This window comes from Pleurodeles waltl, chromosome 2_2 (genome assembly GCF_031143425.1).
Source record: "Pleurodeles waltl isolate 20211129_DDA chromosome 2_2, aPleWal1.hap1.20221129, whole genome shotgun sequence".
NCBI classification, from domain to species: Eukaryota; Metazoa; Chordata; class Amphibia; order Caudata; family Salamandridae; genus Pleurodeles; species Pleurodeles waltl.
The window spans coordinates 115,225,146-115,242,658 of NC_090439.1; the positions used below are offsets into that span (position 1 = coordinate 115,225,146).

The 17,513-nt window shown below is 42.9% G+C and overlaps 1 protein-coding gene across 2 annotated transcripts in view; it reads left to right on the plus strand.

The window, feature by feature from the left end:
* The window catches only part of PIGN (phosphatidylinositol glycan anchor biosynthesis class N), a 988,499-nt gene that overhangs the window by 219,857 nt on the left and 751,129 nt on the right, over positions 1–17,513 (plus strand). For both annotated transcript variants that reach the window (XM_069219499.1, XM_069219500.1), the window contains one exon: positions 10,109–10,149. In XM_069219499.1, coding sequence (XP_069075600.1) covers positions 10,109–10,149 — 41 coding nt within the window. The remainder of the gene's footprint in view (positions 1–10,108; positions 10,150–17,513) is intronic.

A 17,513-nucleotide genomic window follows, 5' to 3' on the forward strand; every position in this document is an offset into this window, starting at 1 on the left:
CACGTAATATAATCAGGCGGTGGTAGCGTTGAACAAATTTATCACCAAATTAGGTTGTGAGCCACTTAAACCAATTATTACAATTTACAATGCAAGGCCTACAACAATTGCTACATATAGCGCATGTATTTGGGGTTATAGAGGGCACACTACCTCTGCAAATAAGGGAAAATAAATTACCTAGGAGTCTGCTCTCACTTCCCAACTGTGTACCTGGTGTTATTCCATATGAGGAACTGGGACTTCCTTTCATAGAGGACATGATCAAGTTAGCCCCAGTATTTCTGTGGTTGTCCTTCTGGATTAGTCCAGAAGCGGCTCTTACCCAGTCACTGATCTTGGCTGTATTAAATTGGAAGGGGTGCAAAGGTGCACACGGTTAATGTATATTTAGGAAACTTTGGGTAGCATTAAGAGATTAGACCTTTTTATCAATCCAAGGACTATAGCTAAACAGGTTGGTGTACTGATTAAAAATGAGTTGCATGTAAAAATCTCACAGGATAGATGGAGGTGTAATTTGGGGAAAGGTATGGTGGCAGCATAGCTCCCTTCATTCACTACTCCAAAAATAGAGCCTTATCTACTAAATGTTCCATGACATTATAGATTTTATTTGATGAGGCTTTGTTTAGGTATGGCACACTTTTTGTTTGCTTACCCATTGAAGGCATATACCTCTAGGGATTTATTACCCTGCCCATGTGATTCTCAGACAGTGCAAAAGCAACTGCATATGTTTCTATTCTGTGAACTATATAATGACCATAGAAGAGCCTTTTTAATCCCATTACTTAGGTTACTAAACATCAGGACGTGTAAGGAAGCCACTGACTACAAAGTCAACGAATGTCAGATGTAATAGGAGTCACAGAGACCCTTCGATAGGAGAGTCTAGAACACTAGAGTACAGAGATCAAGTGCAGAATAGACCGAAAACTTCGAGACAAGAACATGTGAAGATGGAGTGATCCTGGAACTACTAAATTGTGTATAATTAAACTTTGACGCACATTACATGGGTCACGCGGAAGGGTGAAAGGCATGTCACTCGTACAGCTTTGAGTCCTTCAGCCAAATACACGCTAAAATGCTATACCTCACAGTTACTAGATGGTAAATACTGAGCCCAACCCCTCTACCAAAAAATGTGAAGGGAAAATTTGCGGTATAGACCATGGACTGAAGTGTAAAGATGGAGGAGAGCAAGATCCACAGAGCACCGACATAGGGAGATTGCTCACAGCAGCTTAGCTTCAGTGGGGTGTTCAGGGTGTTACACCCCCTAATGTATTCAGTTTAAATATTTTTATTGAGGTTTCAAATACAGGTTACAAACAAGGGAAGAGGAAATGCATAGTGAACATTCAGCAATACAGGATTACACAAACTGATTGGGGAAATGCTTTTCGATGAGTGAAGTGAGAACAACATCATCTCGCTGAAGAGTTTTGCAAACTATGACGTGTGTCGGATGATTGGTTGGCATTGTGTTTCCTGATAAAACAGTTGAAAAGCAACAGAAGAATAGAGGGGTTGGAACCCGGGATGGGTGAAGTTGAAGAGAGTGAGCAGACGTGTATGTAAGAATATAATAGGAGAGCGGAAGGTGGGGCAGGCAGTCAGTGAGGCTGCTGCCTGAAGTGTAATGTATTGTTACGTTCCTTCCAGCTGTGAAGTATCAGGATGAAGCAGAGTGGTGCGTTAGGTGCTCGAAGCTGTGAAGTGGGGGCGATGCATTCACTTCTTGTTGGAAATGTGTTAGAAGTGTGGCCATTTGGGGAGATATTCTTGTATCAGTGAGCATCTTCTGCTGCACCCCACTTGCTTAATGTGCCAGGCCAGGCGGATATGGGGGAGATGTAGGGGAGCGCCAATGCAGTGTCAAGGTTCGCTTTGTGAGGAGGAGTGCCAAGTATGCAAAGTGGGCCCGCACCTTCCATCGCTTGGTGCGCTTAAAAATGCCCAGGGAGCTAGCCTCTCACGTTTCAAGATCCGTGTGATCTGTAATGGTTTGCAGCGTGGAGTGGACAGAGCGCCAGTAGCTTTGGAGAGCTGGACAGAACCAGAGCATGCGGGTGAGATAATTTTCCTGAGTTGGGCAGCGTGGGCAGCTTGATTGCATGCCTGGGAAATAACGGTGTAAACACGCTTGGGTCAGATAGGCTCTGTGGAGGACAAGGAGCTGTGGCCCTCATTATGACCCTGGTGGTCGGCGTTAATATGGTGGAAAGTACTGCCAACAGGCTGGCGGGACTTTCCACCATATTATGACATTGGCGGTTTGGCTAATGTACCACACCGACTGCCACGGCGATAACGGATGCCAGGCTGGAGTTATCAATTTCCAGCCCAGCGGGCGACCTTCTATGGGTTAATGACCCCGCCTACCGCTGTGGTTTTTGTGGCTTCTTTACCGCCACGAAAACCATGGCAGTAGGCACTATCAGTGACAGGGAATTCCTTCCCGGTCACTGATAGAGGTCTTCCCCACCCCTCCCCCCCCAGATTCACCCCCACTCCCTTTCCTCTCCAACCCCCCCTTCATTAACTTCCCTCCCTTCACACACGCATACACATACCCATACCCACATTCATCCACCCATGCATACATCCATTCACACACATCCGCACCCACCTTCATACATACACGCAGACACGCATTCACACAACACAACATACACGCACTCACACATCCACACATGCACACATATTTGACAGGGAACACACACCCGCATGCACAAACATTCACACACACACACACAACACCCCCCACCGCCTCCGCTGTTGGAGCACCCACTTACCTGTGTTTAGGGGGTCCTCTGGGAGGAGACGGGACAGGGCGCTGCTGCCAGCAGAACAATGCCAGGCAGTCTTATTGGTCATAATATGGCTGGCGGCAGTCTACTGGCGTGGCGCTGCTGCTGGCAGCAGCGCCACCTTACCGCCATCCGCCGGCATGGCCACAGACAGATTTCCGCCATCCTTCTGGTGGAAATCCGGCTGTGATCATAATACGGTGGACGGCTGGTAGCCGTGGCGACGGTCTTTAGGCGGCCGTCACCACGGCGGTAGGCAGTTTTTACCGCCAATGTTATGAGGGTCAGTATATTTTTAAAGCAAGAATTTAAAATAGGGAACTGGAGCGCTGTGTTCCACTCCTTGTCTCGTAGCAGCCTTCCAAAGTCATCTTCCCAATGGTGCCAAAGGGCTGTCAGGGGGGTGTGCATGAGCTTGCGTATCGCTTTGTATATCCATGTGATCAAATGGATTAATTGCCCTTATTGATGTAAAGGCCAAAAATTTTTCCTCCAATTTACTAACAGATCTGGAAGCCTGGGAGTCAGTTGAAAACATCATACCCAAAACCCAGACCAGATTTGGGGCAGGATCAAACACATTGATCAATCTCTTAGCAGTAACTCTTCTTCCTGAAAAAGCCATAAACAAACAAGCTAATCTTTATGCCTGCTTCTTGGACCGGAAAGCAGCATTTGGCAGGGTCCTGAGAAATCTGTTGTGGGCCAAGATGGCCAGGCAAGGAGTTCCAACTAAGTTACTGTAAGTTGTTGTGACTCTGTACTCTGATACTTGGGTGCAGGTTAAAATTGGCAGGGGTGATAGGCTTACTGAATCTGTAGTCTGATACTTGGCTGCAGGTTAAAATTGGTAAGGATAATAGACCTACTCGGAAGATAGCAGCGTCCATTGGCCTTAAGCAAGGGATGTGTCATTGCACCATTCCTATTTAATATCTATACGGCAGATTTAGCCACCTTCTTGTCCAACGTGAAGCACGAACCACCTAAACTAGGTGGGGTACCAGTGAACTGTTTGCAATATGCAGATGATATAGTGCTACTAAGTCAGACCCTGATCGGCTTACAACCGTGTACACCGAAACTCTGGGCTTGGAACATAATTATAAGAAAACAACAGTCATCCATTTTTCTGCCAGTCCGCATGTTCTCTACAGCAAATTTACTTGGAAGGTGGCTGAAAACCAACTGGAGCAGGTGAAATCCTACAAATATTTGGGAGTGCTTTTAGATGCAAAACTATCCTATAAGGATCACCTCCTCCATAGGAGAGCGCTGGCCCTGAAATTACGTTTTGCATTTGGTTTACTGCAGAAGAAACTTGGAAGCACATCTCAGGATTATCTGCTTGAGGTCATCAGGGCCAAATTTCTCCCATCCATGACCTATGGATCAGTGTTATTGAAAGGGAACGATGCTTCCATCCTAAACCAGCTTCAGTCCTCTCTGTTTAAGCGTATTTTCCGCCTCTCCGCTCAAATTTCCCAAGCACAGGAGAGACTGGAGTTTGGCCTCTTTGACCAAACCTCTGTCAGGTTGGGAGCAATATTAAAACTCTGCAGGAAGCTCAGGTCTGCACCACCTGATTCACTGGCTGCCCAGTGTTGGTTGGAGATGGAGTCCACGACCAAACAGAAAAACTCATGGCCATTGGTAGTCCAACGAGCACTAGCCATTTTAAAGCTGACCAGCGCATGGGAGTCACAAATTAATCATACTTCTTTTAAAATAAAATCACTAATAAGGCCTCAAAACTGCATTACTGGACATCAGACAAAGCACTCTTGGCCGGAAAAGAGGCACGGCTGATCAGTTCTCCATTCCTACTCATCATGGTGCCCACAACCACACCTTGTCACTCATATAGCTGCACCTGGTCAATACTCTCTTCTTTTACTTCGTATGGGCGCCTTCCCCTTGAAGGACCAAGTTCCGAGCTGGAAGCAAACCTGGCTGGACTCTAACTGTCTATGTGGTCTTTTGGAAGAAAGTGTACTTCACTTTCTGTGCATCCGCCCCATGGTTTCTCGCATGCGACAATGGCTGGTATGCCCCGCCTTGAAGGCGCTTCATCTTAGCAAGTCGGTCTGCTGTCTTAGTGCTTTTAAATGGTCATAACATTCAGCAAAGAGCAGTCTTTCCACTTACCCCCTTGGAACACATTAGCTTGTGCTTAAATAATGGTATAGTACTATGGAGTACCTGTGCTAATGTGGGTTAATGGAGGGCAACATAGCTTCAATGTCGGACAAATAGTGACTTTTTAAAGCTGACTTACACATTCTTAATTGCACTTTAGAGACTAATCACTGTGGTATTATTTTATTTTGTTGTTGCTTGTTTAAACACAAACTACATGCTTCTAAAGTTTTTTACCTTTTAGCCACTGTGACGATAGTATAGGTATATTGACTAGCTATAAAGTGGGCCGTAATGTAAATAACAAGCCCTATAGCATATCCCTAGAATCGCAGGTCATGATAGCCGCTCTCCATCCATCAGGCATGTGTCCACCTAGCAGTCCATCCTGCTCTTTCGCACATAGGAACAGCAGATGTCGTAACCAACTGTAAACCCTCTTATCCACTTTGAAGCTGTCACCCGTTTGCATGGATTTAATTGATTTTAATGATTGGTTTTATAATGTTTGCACTCTCTGCGTTTAGTGCATTAACGATTCCTTGATGTTCTAAGTGTATATATTTGCGTTGATTTTAATTAATCTGCAGTAAAGATTTATTTACATGTCCGTCGAAAAGAGCGGCAGGGATGTGGTATAGATGAATCCCAAGGTATCGAACTCCAGCTGGGCGCCAATAAAGGTGAGCCTCACCTAACCTCAGATTGCGGGGTTGTACTGGGCACAGCGGGTAAACCGGTGATTTCGACCAGTTCACCCAGCGGCAGAGGCAAAGTGTCCTTGAGTGTGCCGGATCAGGGTGAGGTCTGTGGTAACGTCGCAAGCAGTGCTTTAAATGGAAAGATAGAAGTGCAGGTACTCTATAATAGAGTACCTGCTTGTTTCTGAGAAGTGCCGGTACTCTCCAATTAAAAGTATTTCGTTTTGCTCGAGATATGCCGGTACTCTCCCTCTCAAAATAAAAAAGTGCCGGTACTCAGTACCGGAGAGTACCGGCCCATTTAAAGCACTGGTCGCAAGGTATAAAAGTAATGTGTCCACATAGAGGGACACCCCGTATATTCAGTCCCCCCAATAAATGTATTATTGAGTAAATAGTTTGGAACATGTGCTTTCAGTCGGGTATGGTGAAGTGTCTGCCGGACGTCACCTAGAAATTTTACATACATTTACAGACTAAAATACACGTGCACATTCTTTCTCCTCTCTGTTTTGAAGTTCTTAAAAAATATTGGTTATTTTACAAATTTTGTTTTAAGTACTACGATCAATCGTACTGCAAACCCTCTAGGTCCTCCTCATGTCCTGCTGGAGTATAAGGACACTACAGTAAGTTAACAAGATATGGCTGCGTGATTGTTGTGAAATCTGAAGCTCTCTCCAATCTTACTAACCGAGCTACATCCCCTAATTCCTCACACTTTAACTTGCACTTCGCAGAAGATTGATAGGTTGGATGTCCCACCTCTACCTCCCTCCCAAGCGATGCTCTGTTCAAGTGAACCCTAGAGTCACAGAATACTGTCTGCTAGCTCAGAAACCAAAAACGTCAAGTTGGAAAGTCTTTTTCAATTGCTATTCTATACAGAAAACGTATAACGTGAAATAATGTAATAGATATAGGCAATTCTCAGTTACACTGACAGACAACGTCATGGAGAAATACTTTGTTTTACTCTGGCAAATCAGCACATCCATTTCCACAGGTGTGTACCTTCATTAAGATCCGGTAGTATTGCGGTAGGTGTGGTCTTTGCACCTTTGATTTGCGTTTCTAGTCTTCGTTTACTAGTAAGATACTGATCAGTTTTCAATGAAGTAGTCTTCTTTCACTTAGACAGTTCATTTGAATTTTCACTGCTGTAGTTTTCTGACATTACGAAGTTTCACTTTCATTAAAGCTCTCCAGAGGAACATATCCCTGCAGACGCTGAATATTGAAGAACAGTTAAAATGGTAGAATGCTCAACTCCCTGTTCTAACTAGGGAGCTGCCCCCGGATGCAAACCACTGGCTCTGAAAACACAGTAGTATTGGGAAGTTAAGGAGAACCTAAAGGGCCCTATGTACCAACAAAAGGTCACAAATAGCCGGTGCAAAGTGCACACGACTATTTGCGACCTCTCTGTAAAGTCGCCTATGTACTATTAGGCTGCACGGCAAAATATCCGGTCACCTGTAGGGTTTTTCTTTTTGTTTACTCATATGACTGGTATTTCAATGTCTCGGGTGGTACAAAACGTAGAAAAATCATGTGACTGGTATTTGTTCCCTTTTCTCAGTACATACTTAAAGTAAATAGATGAAGAAAGCACATTAAAATGTTTTCAACAGCTGTCTTAACATCTATGATTGATAAAGTAAACAAATATGGCAAAGCCATGTTACAAAAGAACACAGAGATATTTATACAGCAGTGGCTCCTCCGCCAGCAGCCGCAAAACCTTAAAAATAAAACGATAATAAATGATAAAAAACGATAATAAACGGTAAAGGGGCAGGACCATGGGGGGAATGACAACCATGAAGGGGAGTGGTGTGCACTCCCGTCAGTGCTTGTGTGTTTGGCCGGCCATCTCAGGCCAGCCAAACACACATGCGCACTGAGCTCTCTCTAACCTGGCACTCTGTTGCCGGGTTGGGGAGAGCATGCACAGACTCCCAGTCTGCCTGGGATCGACAAGTCAGGGTGCTTCGGCAAATCGTAATGCTGCTCTCAGACAGCGTTAGGATTGGCCGCAGGGCAGGCTGGGAGCCTGTGCTTGCCTGCCATGCAGCGGAGAGGAGAAGAGCTGTGATGCTGAGATACGTTTTATTTTTTTAAATTTGTTTTGTTCCGTATGTATTTATTATGTTTTGTTCCACATAACCCGCCCCGCCCCACCTCATTGCACCGCCGCCTGCTGCGACTGATTTTATATAAAGGCTTATTTAAGTAAAATATACGGCGTTGGCAGAATCTTAAAACATGAACTAATAGCTGGTATTTTTCTTGAGCAAAGGAGACAACCCTATTGGTGGAGGGTCACTAAACGGTCTGCATAATGAATATTAATTAGCAAGATCTCTATTTGTGATCACCTGAGACGAAACACAGGGATGCCTGTAAAGAGCAGCTGACTACAATACCTGTGTTTGCTGTCCCAAACTAGGAAACATTTCTGTTTTAAGCAGCCCATGTTCCTTTAAGGGACTGATTCTGCTTTAAAAAAATAATGTTCCTCATTTTGAGAAATATTGAAGAGAGTAAGCAGTGGTCCCTTCTACTAAGTCCTGCTCTCCCAAGACTGCTGTCTCTGCAGGGTAATGTCAAAACTACACACAAAGGAATCCAAATTTCCCTCTCTCTTGTAATGAGGATATCTGTTGTATTTGCCCTCCTGCCTGGGGAGGGCAAAAAACTAGGGTCCCAGGGATGAGGGATGTATCCCGATTCCAGAACTGGCCAACCACCACCAAATTAAAAAAAAACACAAAGAGATTCAAATGTCAGATGCACTGCCCCTGTTTGTGCTATGGTGCAGATGTAATTTGGTGGCCCCAGCGTAGACTGGGACAGTACACCCCCCATAAAGATTGATTTCTTTGGAAATGCAAGAACATCAGACAGGTGGATTTGAACCTTATCCCAGAATTAGTTAACTAAAGGGCATTGCTGAAGTGTTTGGAAGAGCATGCCTTCCTGACCACAGGCCCTCAGGTATGTGGTGTTGGCAAACCTGGTGAACTGCAGCATAGACCTGTCAGTTGTACCAGCCTGAACCCTGACTGCATGCCATCTTGTCTAGGGTAACTCAAAGACTTAACCCATTCCTCATTTATTGGTCAATTTCCCACCAGTCCTTGAGTGTATTAAGGCAGTGTGATGCATTGTTTACCACTGTCTTATGTCATAGATATCATTTTCTGGTGCAGAAGATCTGATATTACCACTTTTCTTGAGCTGAGAAAAGGCCTGTACGCCACATTACCCCTGAATAATTTCCTAAGGCATGTGCCATTTTAGAAAACCGAAGGCTTGTGACTCCTCAAAGCGGAGTTGGTGCATAAGCACACAGATGTTTTCATACCTTCTAAAGCCTAAATGTCACCCACCTTAGATATCCCAATCATGTTCTAATTGAGAAACCTGCTCAGATTAACCTGGTTAACCAGGACCACACTTTTTCACAAGGGTGTCCATGTAATCAAAAGACTGTACCGGTGTATTTGTACAATGCAGATTTCCACACCAGCAACACTGCCTTGGTGTTTATGGGTAGAAAATGGGATATTGGATTGTCCCTCCCCATAAATACTTCTGAGATAGCTCATACAGCCAAGGTCTTCTGTCGCTAGACAGACATGGGTCCTGCTGCAAGAAAAATACCCACTCATTAAGTGCTACTTTCTAGGAAGCCCAGTAGAACCTCTGTAAATTAGAGAAGTCCCAACTTTATCATACTCTGGGAGAGCTTATAAATCCCTCCTTCCCAGAGCAGGGATCGGATTATCTCAATTCCAAGTACTCTTGGGTCTTGTTGTCTTTGAATTCTAATAGCTTAGTCTACAGTGTGAAGTAGGAGGAATATGCAACTGTAACGTTTTTATTCTTTAAAATGTGTGTGTCAGTCCAACTTTGCTTTTTTTTAACCCATTGATTCATTGCTGGACCTTTGCGACAATTGAGTCTTCAATAACTATGGATATTTTGCCCTATGTCTGAGGAGCCCTGACTCTGTACTGCTTCTTGTCAGTTGTTAAAATGTTAACATGAGTAGGACAACTGAAATGCTCTACACGAATGATGTAAAAGTCAACACAGGCTAACAGACTTTGCATTTGAGAAGGGGGGTGTTAAATGTGTGTTTTTTCACAGTTATGTTATAACCACCTTGATTCCCAGAGCTTGTTGGGTATTGTTTTTTGATAAAAATCGCATTAGATGACTATAGACCATACAGCTGCTGAAAGGAGGTCCACTCTTCTAAAAATGCACACAATCCATTTTTCTCTGAATAACATCCTTATTGTGTACATGTCCTTTATTTATTTGTACCTCAGATAGGTCAACAAAGAGGAATATAGAAATTGCAGTACCGCTTTACTGAATCAGTGAAAAATCAATCCTTACTTGGTTGCTTTATGTGTTCTTTTGTGTATTTTTTAGAGTGGAAACTAGAGAACTTGAAGCGCCATGATGTCAACCAGGTATGTATTTTCAATTTACTCAGAAGCAATGTTCACTTTTTTATTACTAATTTTATTGATTTTTCATGTAACATAATGGCAGCGTGAAAAATATCCATAATGTGTAATGTCTGCAACTATCTGTAAGGCGGGTAGTGTAAGCAGCTCATTACAGTGTACTTCTGGCCAACCAAAGTAATCATCATTCCAAAACCCTTATATCCTCTGGGGTTTTAGCCAGGCATCCTTTGACTGAATAGATCATCTTTATGTAGAGCACACAAGCACTTTGACCTGTTGTAAGTCTTGTGGGCTTTTAACCACGCCCACCTCACACCCATTGCTTTCACTCGTTTGTGGGCTTGCCTTTCAAAAATCCTTTGTTATCATTGGTAAATGTTTTACTTTTGCCCCTCCTTGTGGGAGTTTTGTTACCACCTTGAAGACTTCCCCGGTAGCATGGATAATTGCACAATTGCTGATACATTTGTTTGCGAGCGGACTTCTTATTTCTTTTGTGTCCCTCCTTCACGCTCATGGCAACAGTTGCACTTTGAATTGGCTCACTTATGTCAACTGTTTTACTTTTCATTTTCAATTTATTCAGCAAGAATTTACAATGCTAATAGCTCTAACTCGAGCAAACGCAAGACCTATTGCATTGCAAATGCTCATTTTCCTTTTATACACGTTAAACCCTCTTACCCAAAGCTCCATCGATGGACCTTGATTGCCCACCAGTAACGAACAATGTCACACTTGTTCAGGAGTACACACAAACAAACTACAAATCTTACACCCCTGGAGCCTCCCCAATCTTGCAACGCACCTAGGATCCCTCCCTAATGAGTGAGATCAACAATTGAACAAAAAGTGAATGCAATCCTTCATCAATTTTCCTGAAGAACTAGGCAGCTCCATACAACGTGAAAAAATCCTGTTACAGACCAGCATCTCTGACTAATCAGAGAGCTGATCTTGCTAATATACCCCATTGAAGTACTTGAATTGAATGAGGTGGAGGTGCTTATACATGGCCGGGTCAAGGTGCCATCTTAGCCTTACCCCACTTTTCTTCCTCTAACAGCCCCAAGTCTTCCTCCTTTGGGGACTGTAAATCCCCCAAGGGGTTCTGACCAGTTAATCTCCTAGGAGCAATATCTTCACCACATCCCGCATTTGCCCGTTTCTCCAGCACTATTTTAGCTTTAAGGAGTTGAAAACACTGATATACCAGTCAGTCTGCTCCGATATTGTTCCAGGCCATGTCTTTATTGAAGGTATTTAAAAAGTTTGGATTTGTGTAGCTCATATAGCCCTTGACATACAATTAAAGGATTAAAGGTCCCCAAAAAACCCAGTTATTTATGACTGAAGATGTACAGCTGATTAGTGAAAACATATGTTGACTATACTCAGTCCATCAATGTAATCTGACTGTGTACATTTGTCCAGCCTGCCCAAAATAGCTTCTGAGAGCTCCCCAATTGTAATGGAGAATCCATCAGTGATGTCATAGGGGAAGTTCTGTAGAATCTAGAGGAGCCTTGGGAGATCATTTTAAAGAGCACCACTCTAACTACAACAGAGAGTCAGAGGCCACCCCACCACGCCTATGCAAAATAAATGGGTTGTCTGTTCATCGGTGCACCCTGTGGCCTGATCGGCCCAAGAAGCAGGAGCTCAGAAACATCGCTTATTGTTTGTCATGCTGCCTGATTGTGTTCTACCTCACTGGATATTATTGGATGCCTTTCATCTCCAAGGCAACTAAACTTTGACATGGAACTGTTCCAAAACCTACAGTAAGGATGTAATCTATAATGAGTGGCTCCCTACAGGTCAAAATCAGGGGACATGTTAGACATTGGGTTGTTGTTTGACTAGGGTGGGAGCCCTGGTCAAGCAACAGCCATAATCCCTTGCAGGGTGAAAATCCAATCAGTAGAACTGGAGTTATGAATGTTAATGGTTTTAGTACAAACTGGTGCTTAAATGATCAAGGCGCCATCAATGTACATCTAGTCGATCAAGCCAGGTCAGAGTTGAAAAATATGTCTGACTGTGAAGGAGAGTGGTTTGGATACAGGAAGTGGATTGGGCTTGGTCAGTGCTTACCTTCAGACTTGGAAAACCTATTGAGAAAATGTTATGTGAAGTTAAAGTTCAGTGGGGTAAGGCAACAGGAGGTTTCCAAAGAGGAAGCATCATTGCTGGATAGCCTTGGGTCAAAGATGCTGTGAAGATAACTACAATTAGACTTAGGGCCTGATTTAGTTAATGGCATATGGGTTGCTCCGTCACAACGGTGATGGAAATCCTCTTTGGCAAAATCTAAATCCCATTATTTTCTATGGAATTTAGATTTCGGCAGGCGGGATATCGGTCACCGTTGTGAGTAACCCATCCGTCGATACTTAAATCAGGCCCTTAGTCTGGAAGTCGAAAATCTCTAGCGAGATGAGGACAGAGGGCTATTGCCGAAGACAGTTCCACGAGGCCCGGTAGCCCTTTGGCAAAGAACCTCAGAGATCGATTTGCTGCTGCAAAGAAGAACGTAGCGGGAGAAGCCATGAAGTCAATCCCATGGGTGATGCAACTTTGACGGATAGGCAAGCAGGTTGTTTCCAGTCTCCTCCTGAATTTCAAAGCAATTTTGAGCCAAACATTTCCCAGTTTCGGATTTTGGCTATCTAGGCACGTTTATCACCACTTCCAAGGGTCCAAGACTGGAGAGATACCACATTGAGGGTCAGGACTCACTCAGGCTGGGTCCAGGTGCAGGTTCAGTTCAGAGGAAACATTTTGTGCCCCTGTGGCCTCTAAACAGGAGGCTAGCAAACTAACCCTTATGAGACACTCTCGTGTTCCAGGGACAGTTAAAGATCCAGTACTTGTCCCTTGGCAGAAGGTTGCAGAGCAGCGGGACAAACAGAGCAGTAGTCCAACAGAGGGCAGTCCTTCACACAGCAGAGTAGGCCTTCTTCCTGTATCCACAGGTCTAGACACGTTCTGAAGAGTTGGTGTCCGAGATCCATCATTTTTTACCCTGATGCCCTGCTTCTGGAAGGTGAGAGAAGCTTCTAGACAATGGTTTTGAAGTACAGTTGAATTTTCTGCCCCCCCGCCATCTAACAATGTGAGGTTGTTAGGCCCTTTGTATGAAGGCAGGGCGCATACTATTCAGTTGCAAGTGAGGTTGTACTCAGCTCCTCTCCCATTATCTTGCCAGCAGATGGACAATTGAGGCACATCTAATCCCTCTATTGTGTTACTCTCTCAGAGGAATTCACAAAGTCTGTCAGTTACACCCAGTCATGTGGTCCACGCCAGGCTACAGACACAAAAGGACTAACGGCAGAAAAATGCCAACTTTGTAAAAGTGGAATTTTTTAAATTGTGATTAAAAAAAAACTTTACCAATACATAGGGCTCTTCACCACAATTCCAAAGACACCTAACATGAAATAGTTACTTGCTCCCATTTGGAAATTGCAGCTTATTACATGTAATAAGGAATCCCCAATGTTATGCAGAGGGAGGGGTAGGCCTCACAGTATCGAAAAATGAATTTAAGAGCTTTTCATTACCAGGACATGTAAAACTTAAAAGTACATTACCAAGCTTTTAATTTTACAGCACCTAGCTCTATGGGCTACCTAGGGCCTACCTTAGGGGTGACTTATATGTATTAAAAGGAGAGTTTAAGGCTTGGAAAGGGGGTTGTAATGCCAAGCCAACATGGCAGTTTGAAACTTCACTCAGTCTGCAGTGGGAGGCCCGGGACGTTTTAGGGTGCTACTTAACTGGGTGGCACAATAAGTGCTGCAGGCCCACTAGTAGCATTTAATTTACAGGACCTGGGTATATGGTATACTGCAAGTAAATTAAATATGCCATTTGGGTGTAAGCCAATGTAACCATGTTTGAGGAGCATGAGCACAAACACTTTAACGCTGGTTAGCAGTGGTAACCTACATAGAGTCCTAAGGCCAGCAAAAACAAATTTGTCAAAAACGTGTAGGGAAAAAGGCAAAAGGTTTTGGAGTGACCTTGCGGAGAGGACCAGGTCCAACATGACATCTTTGCATTTGAGTGGCTGGTTGACTTGTGCCCATCTGCTAGCCCTTCTGCATGTGAGCAGGCCTCATGAGCCAGTCAGTTGACTTTTTCACTTAATAAAGCTTTCTTCGCTAATGCAATTAAAGGACTAGAGAAGAAGAAGGAAACCTTAACTGTTTCTTTCCAACCGTTTAGGAATATTTTTCAAGCCTGTGAAAAAGACCTGCTTCTCCTGTGACCTCAAAGGGAAAGGAGGTTAACTGCACGGCCTGCTGAGACTCTGGGGGTTATTACAACTTTGGAGGAGGTGTTAAACCGTCCCAAATGTGACGGATATACCACCAGCCGTATTACGAGTTCCATAGGATATAATGGACTCGTAATACAGCTGGTGGTAAATCCGCCACTTTACCGTCACTTTTGGGACAGATTAACACTTCCTCCAAAGTTGTAATAACCCCCTCTGTCTTAACTGAACTACAGAGATTCAGGCTCAGCTATTCCATGTGAAGTATGAGCAAATTTCAACTAAAAAATCATGCAAAGATTGAAGACCTGTTGCTGCTTTCCAGCTCCTGCTGAGTTTGCTGAAATCAGGAAATGGTGTTCTTCTCCTTCTTTAAACAGACCATGTCAGAGAGTGTTAACTATGTGACATCACTAATCATTGAGATGAGCGAGTGAAAGTCAAGAAGGCAGTGGCATGGACAGCTTCAATACATGCAGACTGTTCAGAACTCTATTCCCTTCTCTGTGTTACTTCCAGTCCGTGATGTGCTATCTGGGTCTGCTGCTGGGGCTCCTCTTGATCTGTGAACTTGTTATTCCTAATCGCGGTGCCATTTTGTTCCCCAGAGGCTGCACCACCCCAAGCACCGTGTTGTAAGGGTCCAGCCAGCCATTAGCACTCCTCCTGCAGATGTGAGGTTCCACTAACCTCTTCCCTAACGCTTGTGCCAGCATCCTTACCTTTGTGACTTGTCCTATCTTCACAACGAGAATGTCAAGACTCTCAAAACTCTTCTGTTGCAGCTGCAATACCTGCTGTAACCTCTGAAAGAGATTGCAGCTGTTTGCATGAATTCTTTGTGGCAAGTCCTATAATTTCTGTTTGCCAACCTGGCAGCTGTGTGTAACAGTGTTGTTGCAAAGGCTTGCGCTTTCATAGTGAAGCACATTTCTTTAGTAGCCTATTAATCTCTACCACATCCTTAGCTAGGTTCTTAGCTAGAATCTTGTCAATATTATACAAGATAGAAATACCCAGATATTTTATTTCCTCCCTACCAGAATTTCTAAGATTCTTTGTATTACAATTCATTACTTCCGTCATGTCTACGTTCCAACCATATCCCGACAAGGATCTAAATTTGAAGTCAGTTGTTCAAATATCTGTACAATTTTTTGTTTCCTGGTAAAGATAACAAGATAATCTATATAAAGTGCAATCTTCCTTTCATATTCTAGGCATTCATATGGATGTATATCATGATCACGTCTAACTGTTAAGCTATGGGCTCAATGTACAAATCAAACAAATGGGGGGATAAAGGAGAACCCTCCCTTATCGCATTTCCAATGTAAATAATTTCTGCTAGTTATCATTTATCAGCATTTTTGCTGTCTGGGTGCTCTATAGCGCTTTAGCTGCTTTATAAAAAAGGGGATGAATCCCAAACTTTGTTAATCATACTCATAAATATTCCTGGCCGACCTGGTTGAAAGCTTTGGCAGCATCAAAAGTTATGACTGCTAGGGATTTTTTGTGTGTCGCTGCCAAATCTATTGTGCCAATCAGCTGATGGATAAGGTTGTGCATCTGTCTGCCCGGGATAAATCCCTTTTATTCAACCTGTACCAGTGGTTCATTTACTTCCACGTGTCTTTTTAGCTAGTATCCCGACAAACAGCTTGTAATCTGTATTAAGCAAAGAAATAGGACATTTTTTCTGGTTCTTATTTGTTTTGAGAATTACAGTAATGGTGTCTTTTCCTGAAAATGGAGGTCACTCTTTTTCTTTAAATAAAATCTCATTAAATGTTCTCTTACATACTGGTAAAATAACTTTCTTTATGCTTTTGTAAAGTTTGTCCGATATTCCATTGGAACATGCTGCTTTTCCTGTTTAAATTTTTGATAAAGCTACTTCAAATTCGTCTTCATTTATGTTGTGGAATATCCTTCTATGATCAACTTCTGCTAATCTTAGTAGCTGCACCAAGTGTTACCAAACCTCCAAATTAACAGACTCAGTTGTTATCTTTTCCTGATTAGGTTCTTGAAATGAATCATGGAATAAAAACATTTTTTTCACTGCAGATTACCTCTTGCCCATCGCTGCTATCCTGAATACACTTCATATAGTTCCGTGTTTTTTTGAGGTTTCACTTTCCAAGCTAATATGTTCAGACTTTTCTCCCTGTACTGAAACTATTGAAGCTTCTTAGTTTTCCATTGGGCTATTATTACCTTTTGTTCTGATTGTATCATACAAGCATCCTTTAGCAGCCTCCACTTCCATAGGATTGTCTCATTGTTGGAACTACATTTCTAAATTTTCAGTTTCTTGAACCGTTAACTTTTCTTCTTCCCGCCCTTTCTGATGAATCTTTTATGACCATTTAGAAATGATGCACCATAGATGTGCTGTATAAGTCTCCCACTCTACATCATTAGGACAAATTACCTAAGGCTCATTTATTCTTCGATTTTAATCTTAATTTAATTGATCATACACTTGTGTGCTAATAGTCGGCAATAAATGTACCATCTAGAACAGGACGCTTTGCTAGGCATTACAAATTCCAGGCATACTGCGGAGTGATTGGAGTGAGTTCTGGGATAGATTTAATTTGTAATATTGTATCCATCCATTTCTGCTCAACCAACTAATATTCAATTGTAGAATTCTGTCCATATTTTTAACATTGAAAAGAGTATACAGTGCTTTCCTGCCTTGATCCACCAAATTTCACACAGGCCTAAATATTCCATGATTTCCATAAACCAATCTGAAACTTTAAGGGAGTACATATGTTGTCATATGGTTGACCTTTCTAAAATATTGTCCAGTAGGACATTAAAATCACCTCCATAGATGATTGGTATATTTTAATTCAATAACTTTGTAAAAAGGTGTTTTAGAGGCTCACGCTAGCAACATAATACCCAGCACAGATTAATAGCATTTTATGGATTTTTAATGTTGCTAATACCAATCTGCCTTTATAATCTGTGTCCAATCTCATTATTAAATTTTTTTGTTATCACAATTGCTACTTTCTTGACCGATGATGATTGACCCACACAGATAATTTGCTGT